Here is an 8,107-nt window from a genome sequence, read left to right as displayed (position 1 = left end):
CCCGTCGGTTTTGGTTTTGGTTTTGTTGGCGTCGGTGCTAGAAGCGGCAGGTCGATTAGTTTTCTATGCTTCATGTTGAGCTTAGTTTGTGGGCCTATTTTAGTTTATGAGCTTATGTTTTTAACTACCAGTGATTTTTTTTAATACGTCTTGTGTTGATCGTGTTAGACTTTCAATGCAAGTGATTTTGCGTGGTGAAGACATGTAAATGGTATTTATTACGTGAAAAAAGTAATTTTGATTTTTTAAGCACTAACAATTTTTTTTATTTTTTTAGAAATAATAATTTAAAAAAAGTTTTTAGAATGATGCCCATAGCTGAGTAATGGACCGCCAATATACAATCGATGATTCGTTCCTCACAATCACACATGTAAGCCATCAGCATCATCTGCAACAGACAAAACGCAAACTTCCTAATCCCATGACAGGATTACAACCCAGTTCACCTGGTCCCATAATTTTCTTTCACACGTAGGACCACTCTCAAATCTTACCCCACCGATTAAAACAAATTTTAAAGGACCAGGTATCTTTGAAGTCCACAATTCCGTATTATCCAATATCTTTAGACGTCCCCTGATAATAACTTTTTATTCATATCTCACTTATTGCAGATCTCAGTCATTTGCCATTAAGAGAGAACATCCTTATGGTTAATCTAATATTCACTGAGATTCTTATTTTCTTACACAATTAAAAAAAAAGGGATATTATAGATAAATCGTTAGAGTACACCGACCACGAAGAACACATTAATTTCCTTTCCCTACACACTTGAAATACACATATGCTATACGTAATGGGTTTCGATTTTTTCTTTTCACCCCTTTTGAGTATAAAAGCAGATGAAGAGCAGTTGGTTTTAAGCTCCAAACTTGGGGACTTTAGCAGTAGAAATTTGAGCAAGGAAGTGTTCAGCTACAATTCGTCTTTGGATTTTTCCACTGGCTGTTTTCGGTAGAGAGTCGGTGATGAAGACCTTCTTGGGGACCTTGAAAGCTGCCAGATTTTGCCTGCAATACCTAAGAACCTCTGCCTCCTCAATCTTCGATCCGTCTCTAGGAATTATTGCACAATTGATCTGTTGGAGACACAAAAGCATTACATTAGAAAATCCGGAAATCTAGAAACGTAAGCTCCAGGATTGGCAGAATCTTTAATGGCCACGGATGCAATAACTATAAAAATGGACCTAAAAGGTGTCCGATTGTGATAATCCTCGTGAGATACCCCTATGTAGCTCAGTCAGATGCCCCTTTCTATGACGCAATATGTAAAGAAGGAGTAAAAGCCTTCCATGACCTAATGTATTGTCTCTCCCACCAACGTACATTTGGAGGTGGATGGTGAGGCCACACAACACCCCAGACATAATTAATCAATAAGTTGGTTGCTTTCTGGTGTACGTTTCGCATCATAATGGGCCAAGCCCTATGCAATAAGCATACCTTTTTTTTTATTATTATTTTTTGGTTTTTACACAAGTAGGCAATAATGGTGATCTTGATCTTACCTCTTCACCGTATTTGTCATCGGGAACTCCAAAAGCAACAGCTTGAGCAATCTCTGGATGAGATAGAAGAACTGCGTCCACTTCGATTGGTGATATTTTCTCTCCTGAAATGAAAATGGTGCAAACATAATTAGGCAAAAGTTATCAAGATTACAAACATGCACATGATCTGTATCATCTACGGCGCTGGAAAGTTATTGCAGGGACACAGCCATTATCAGTTCGACAGTAATAATTATGAAATGATAGTTCAGGATCGCCAATCACATGAGCTTGCCTATCTGCCAAGCGAAGTTACTGCCCCATCTCACAACCACTCAAAAATACATGGCAGCTTTTCCAGGTAAAACAAAAGCTTTCAACTTCAGGAAATTGCCAGCAGAGGCTGGTGTCAAGCCATACTGCGGTTGGTCCTTTATCGTCGCTAACACAGGACGTGCAAAACTAAATATGAAAACAACTGAAAATTGCAAAAGATTACCTCCACGGTTAATAAGCTCCTTAATCCTACCCACCAAATGCAAGTAACCATCCGAATCAAGATACCCGAGATCTCCAGTATGAAACCACCCGAATTGAAATGCCACCCTGTTAGCCTCGGGATTATTCTTGTACCCCTTGGTTACGTTTGGACCCCTTATGCAAACCTCTCCACTCGCATTTGCTTCTTGAGTCGCGCCATTTTCATCTAATATCGCCATTTCCTGACCCACGGGTTTCCCAACCGACCCGGACTTATGCGGGCCATCTTCTGGTAACGGGTTCGATGACATTAAATGGGTCGCCTCTGTCATTGCATACGCCTCCAACACCGGCGCACCAAAGGTCTCCTCTAGCCTAGCCAATATAGATGGCGCAAGGGACGCGCTACAGCTCCGAATGAACCGGAGTTTAGGGTACGCAGGTTCCGGGTTGCTAAAGTGTCGATCCAATATAATTTGATGGATGGTGGGGACCGCCGTGTACCAAGTAGCCTTGTATTTGATCATGTCTTTCCAAAATGTTGATGCTGAGAACCGGCCAGCAGCTGGGAGAGTTACGGCCGCTCCGGCTCCAAGCGAACTCAATAATCCGGCTACCAATCCATGAACGTGAAACAGGGGAAGGACTATGACGGTGGAGTCTGATTCGGTGAGTCTATACACTGCCTTTATGTTTCGCACAGAAGACGCCAAATTGAGCTGTGTCAATGGCACCCCTTTGGGCCTGCTGGTAGTGCCAGAGGTGTGAAGGAAGAGAGCGACGTCGGATGGCTCATTGGCAAGTTGAGCGAGAGAGATAAAGTCCGACTCCGGGTCAGGAAGTGAGAGTGCCAATTCAGAATCAGCTCCGGGCAATGCAACGGCGGCATGACGAATGTTGAGCTTGGAAGCCGCAGCTTGAGCGGTGCTGTTCCCTTCCTGCGGGGTCAGCAAGAGCTTTGACTCTGAGTCCGATAAGTAGAACTCGAATTCCTCCGCGGTGTAGGCGGAATTAAGGGGTGCAGCCGTGGCTCGGGCTCGAATTACGGCCAAAAACATAATTACGAACTGCAATTATCACAAAACGACAAATAAATCGACATCTTTGGAGTATTTAGCATTGTATTTATCAAAAATCAGCGAACTAATATAAAATTGGATGTAGTGATTAAAAAAACCAAATAGAATAAAAACCATTTATCTATACATAAAATTTCTGTTCTTGAAACTGATTGAAAATATATAAAATTAATTCCTTTGAGAGTTGCAGAAACAAATTTGACAGATTTTTTAAAAATAGACCAACTATACTTAACCAAACAATAATCAAACTTTAAACAACAAAACTCGATTTTCTTTTCATGTCCCCCTTCCAAACAGGAGATAAGCTGCGATCAAAACAATTTTTTCAAAAGATATATATATATAAATCAAACCTCGATAGTATTGGGGAAAGTTAGCGCAACAACATCTCCAGGCTTAATCCCCGCAGCAACAAGGCGATAAGCGGCCTTTTCAACCAGTTGATGAAGATGAGAGTACGTCAAATCAAACTTGCCCGAAACGGACACCGCCCTTCTGTCAGGGAAGTCTCCGGCGACGTGTTTGAATATCCCAGTGATCATAAAACTATCCATCTCTGTTGTAGAATCTCTTACGATTCTCTTATCTGGGAAAAATATTGATAATATGATAAAGAAACAGACGTGACACTGGTGAATGTGTTGGAAAAACAAGGAATATATCAGATATAGAAAAGCCCCAGGCGATCCCGTATTTATATCTACAGGTCGTTCTGTAGGCGATGTGTTTGGTGAAGGTTGCACTTGGGGTAGGTATGCCACGTGGCAAAGACGTATGTATATTTTATCTGGTGTAGTCCAACCCAGTGTATTTACGGGGTAATCCGATAACTGGCCAAGGAAGAACGCTCGACTGCCTAGAAGACTCTGCCTCGTCTGTTGAGACTGTTAGCGAGGGGGGAAATCAAATGCACGAAGATTCGCCTTGAGAATTGCGATTGCCCTGTCATCTTTGTGTTCTCGACACGTGGATATTTCACAATAGAACACGTGGATATTTGGTCTTGGGGTTTCTGGAAATTATGAGGTGTGTTAAGTAACGTGGGACAGCATTTACAAACGTGGCGTTGCTCAATTAGCTGTCGTACAGTCAACTTGTCATAAATTATTATAAACAAATCGAGTTTTTGAAGGAATAAAACTTAATTCGTTAAAATTGTTTTAAATTTGAAGCGAGCGGAGTTTTACATATTTTGACTTTGAATCAATATTAAAAAGTTTAAATTTAATTTGTTTAGTATATAAATAGAGTGAAATTAAATTTTTATTGAGTTTAATTTTAAATAATTTATAAATAATTAAATTTATTTATTTGTGTAATAAATTTTAATTTAAATTTAATTAATTTAAAATTAAAATAATTACAATTAAATAAATATATTTATAAATTTATTCATAAATTTATAAAAATAAATTTTTAAATTTATAATGAGTTTTTAGTTTAAAACTAATAAATTTAAAATTTAAATAATTTTAATTAAATAAATATATTTATAAATTAGTCCATAAACTTATAAATATATATTTTTAAATTTTAATGATTTAGATATATGCAAGTTTAATAGTATAACTAAACTATACAAAATTAAATTTTAAAAAATTTAGATTTATCTCATGAAAATATATATAGAATTTAAATTTATTTTTTTTATAATAATAATCTCAACTTATTTAACGAGTCTGCTTACGAATCCATTCGCGAGTTTACTCATAAATTCAGAAACGAGTTAAACTCATGAATTTTAATGAAACGAATATTATGGAGTTTAAATTTGGCTCGTTTATTAATCGAGCCTAAAAATTTGAAAATCAAATCGAATTCAGTCGATTTTCTATCGAATTGAATTTCAAATAGTTTATAAATAATTTAATTTATTCAAATCATTCATATCCAATGAACTGTGGACAGGAATGGCCTTTGACGTATTTAAAATGGCCTCTGAGATTATATTTATTTATCCATTTAAGGAAAAGTATTAATACTAATTTAAGTATAATATAATTATCTTCGTGAATTAAATATACGTACAGAGAGATCTGTTGCAAAACAAACAATAAGTGGAGGGAGGAACACTTGACAGAATCAATGATGGTATTGTTTATGTGAAAAACGAGTTTCTCCGTCATATTCCATACTTTTTTATAAGTTCATGTTTTTCTGATTGAGCTCTATGGAAAGAGGGTTAATTATTAGTAATCAGCATGTTAAGAAAAGACCGAGGTTTTTTCTTGGGGTTAAATAAAGAGTAATAAAATTAATTTTGCAATTAAAATATATTTAATAATAAATAATAATAGATATTGTGATAAGGATAAAATTACAAATAGGCTATATTAACATCATAATTAGAAAAACATGTAAAATGGACATTTAAAACAAGTACCTTATATGTGACAGTATTTATTTTTGTAGAAAAGATTTTAATTTTTTTTTATTACTTTGAAATTTATCATTTAGGACTAATTACAAAATTCTAATAAAAATTCTTGATATAGATGATACTTTTGTCCTAAGTTATCTTAGTGAGAAAATTTGATTTTAGAAGGCCACCATTAAATACTGGGTTTGCCTTGTCGAGACCACAAAAGGGGTAAATTGTGAATGAGTCAAGATACTCTCAGCATATCTCAACAATCCATCTGTATGTTTCTCTTTACGGTTCCGTTTAATACATATTAATCCATTTCACTAAAGGCCTTAAATTCTGGTCGTCACAGAAACATCAAATTCAATGACATTGACTTCAATTCGTCTTTCTTTCCTGTATTTATAATTCAATCTGATCTATTATTTGTAGAACTATTCCTTAAAATAATTTAGTATCAACTATAAATCCTTCTAATTTAGAAGGAACAATTTGCATTAGTATTTCAATTTTAACATGGGTTTGAAGAAAAGTGAAAAGGAGTCTTTGCATGGCAAACACTTCTCATGTTAAAATGACATCTGGTCCACAGGGTCTAGGAACTATTGGAAAATGAAACTACGAGTACAAAACCTTTATTATCTTATTCCACCAAATCCATACTCCTTCCAAGAGAAGAAGCCGACTGTGGCTATGCCAATACACATTCGTTATCAACAACAAGAGAAGAGAACACGTCTAAAATCTACCCTGTTAACTACAAAAACAGAACCAGCACATACCCTCATGCAGCAATCCAGTTGGCTGGCTTTTCTAAAAACATTATTGGTTCTACTTCATTTTTATCATATAATTCATAAGTTTACACATTATTTCTGCGTTTTCTTGCCAGGAAATTGACTAAAAGGGAGCCAATGCTGGGGCAACTATTGGCGCAATCGTGTACTTCGATGGTTGAATTGGTCCGGGTGCAACAAGACCAGAGCTCCTTAAATCAGCCGTCAATTCTCGACGTGCATTTCCCTTTTGTGCCTCGCAGAGCTTGGGAAGAAATACACCTGAAACATGACCAGAGTGGAACAGAAACGTTGAATCAAAGATTCATGTTTTTTTTTCATAAAATTATAAAAATTATAAATTATGATGAAAATAATGGTTATGTATTTAGACCTTCTCCAGCGGCGAGATTGAAGTAAAGATCAACGATGTTGGGGCAGCTATCGTAGCACTGAGGAGAGCAGAGCTGCTGTGTGAAGCGAGACTCGAGGAGAGAATCTGATGAGATTCCCAGTGATTTTCTGTCGAGACCACATGCTATGATGCACTGGTCAGTTTCGATCCAATTTGTTAATTTATCGGCTTCAATTTCAGAGGTACCGCAAGTGTATGATTCTCCCCCGCTCCTTTTGACGTGCTTCTCGAGCACGCAGCGCTTGCCGGTGGATGAGATTGCGTAAGAACATGTCTCTTGGTCCAGATGCTCACATATTATTTCTCCTGCAGACCACATGCACCTCATAATTAATTTGTTATTTCAACTTGAGATATGTACGATGCTTAAAATAATGGATTATGATATATACAGGGCTAAAATGAACAAAATAATGTTAATAATTACCTAGAGTGCCTTGCGCACAGAGAACGAAGGCAGCAACCAGGAGTGCTAGGGCGTTGATGGAAGCCATAGGCACAGTTCTAATGGAAAATAGTATGCTCGTTGGCCAAAATGGAATTTGTGGTTGGGCAAGGAGCTGGAATTTGCTGCGAGGAGTGGAGAGAGTTTTTGGGCCATTTTATAACGTGGTTTCAACTGGCGCTGTAGATTTGAATTCCACAACGAACTTGATTACGTTCAATTTGGAAATTGGAATGGACAGAAACCATACTTTAGAAGTTAGTGAAGGGAATGGTCGTTGGCATTGACCCCACAATAAACAGGGGCAACGACCAATGTGTCCAAAAATTGTGGGTCTATTATGTTTTTCTTTCTCCAGAAGAAGTGATTTTGGGAAGGTAAAATGCGTGGAAAACTTACTCGGTGGGAAGTCAAGGGCCAACGCACTATCAAAGGCGGATGCTGATGAAATGATCATGCTGTCTTTTTGATTATGGACATTATGTTCCAAATTTTTTGCACTGTGGAAGGCTATTTGGAACTTTCATGCTGTTATTACTTCCGCTTCTTTCGTGCACCAACATAATTCATGCATTTGAAATTCTTAATTTCGCAAAAATTAAATTTAATTGATTCTTTTATTTAAAATAAAAATTTTAATTTATTTTAATTTTAATTTTTTATTTAAAAAATTAAAATTTTATATATTTTTTAAGAATTTATTAAAATTTTTTTCTTATAAAACAAAAATATTTTAATTATAACTATGAATTATTATGAGTTATATATAGATTTTAGTTACATCTATAAATAATAATAATAATAAAAGAGAATCATATTAATGCAAATATTTAATAGTGAATGTTTTTGTTACACAAGTCAGCTTAAAAGAACGACTTTTGTCCCCCGTGATTCGCGGAGCGAACAGGCAAATGATGTTTCGCGGTACAACAGAGACGACGGTGGTTTAGCGTCTGTTATCAGGCGGCTTTAATTTCGTCTAGACAATGAATGAAGTTAGGCAGCTCCCGTCATTAAGGAGAAAATTATGGGATTTTAGGGTTGCT

General features: G+C 36.3%; 2 protein-coding genes across 2 annotated transcripts; both read right to left on the bottom strand.

Moving 5' to 3' along the window:
* Positions 1–698: 698 nt before the first annotated feature.
* On the bottom strand, positions 699–3,734 carry LOC110630700 (probable CoA ligase CCL9). Its single transcript, XM_021778247.2, has 4 exons — positions 3,414–3,734; positions 1,998–3,045; positions 1,517–1,620; positions 699–1,084 (listed from the first exon to the last, which is right to left on the bottom strand). Exons 1-4 carry the CDS (start codon positions 3,612–3,614, stop codon positions 866–868), a joined length of 1,572 nt encoding a protein of 523 aa, XP_021633939.1. The 5' UTR covers positions 3,615–3,734; the 3' UTR covers positions 699–865.
* A 2,316-nt stretch (positions 3,735–6,050) lies between these two features.
* On the bottom strand, positions 6,051–7,205 carry LOC110631203. The gene is made up of 3 exons (XM_021778946.2): positions 7,044–7,205; positions 6,596–6,922; positions 6,051–6,483 (listed from the first exon to the last, which is right to left on the bottom strand). Exons 1-3 carry the CDS (start codon positions 7,108–7,110, stop codon positions 6,326–6,328), a joined length of 552 nt encoding a protein of 183 aa, XP_021634638.1. The 5' UTR covers positions 7,111–7,205; the 3' UTR covers positions 6,051–6,325.
* Positions 7,206–8,107: the final 902 nt, after the last annotated feature.

The sequence above is a fragment of the Manihot esculenta genome, chromosome 14 (genome assembly GCF_001659605.2).
Source record: "Manihot esculenta cultivar AM560-2 chromosome 14, M.esculenta_v8, whole genome shotgun sequence".
NCBI classification, from domain to species: Eukaryota; Viridiplantae; Streptophyta; class Magnoliopsida; order Malpighiales; family Euphorbiaceae; genus Manihot; species Manihot esculenta.
The sequence above is the reverse complement of the archived record's forward strand: the minus strand, read 5'-3'. Positions and strand labels throughout refer to the sequence as shown.

Excerpts from the sequence above, each read along its gene's own strand:
- LOC110630700 (XM_021778247.2), bottom strand. The coding sequence starts at position 3,614 with ATGGATAGTTTTATGATCACTGGGATATTCAAACACGTCGCCGGAGAC. Across the intron at positions 1,621-1,997 it reads GGAGCTTATTAACCGTGGAG|GAGAGAAAATATCACCAATC; the intron begins GTAATCTTTTGC and ends TTTTCATTTCAG. Across the intron at positions 1,085-1,516 it reads ATGACAAATACGGTGAAGAG|ATCAATTGTGCAATAATTCC; the intron begins GTAAGATCAAGA and ends TGTCTCCAACAG.
- LOC110631203 (XM_021778946.2), bottom strand. The coding sequence starts at position 7,110 with ATGGCTTCCATCAACGCCCTAGCACTCCTGGTTGCTGCCTTCGTTCTC. Across the intron at positions 6,923-7,043 it reads CTGTGCGCAAGGCACTCTAG|GAGAAATAATATGTGAGCAT; the intron begins GTAATTATTAAC and ends TGTGGTCTGCAG. Across the intron at positions 6,484-6,595 it reads CAATCTCGCCGCTGGAGAAG|GTGTATTTCTTCCCAAGCTC; the intron begins GTCTAAATACAT and ends GTCATGTTTCAG.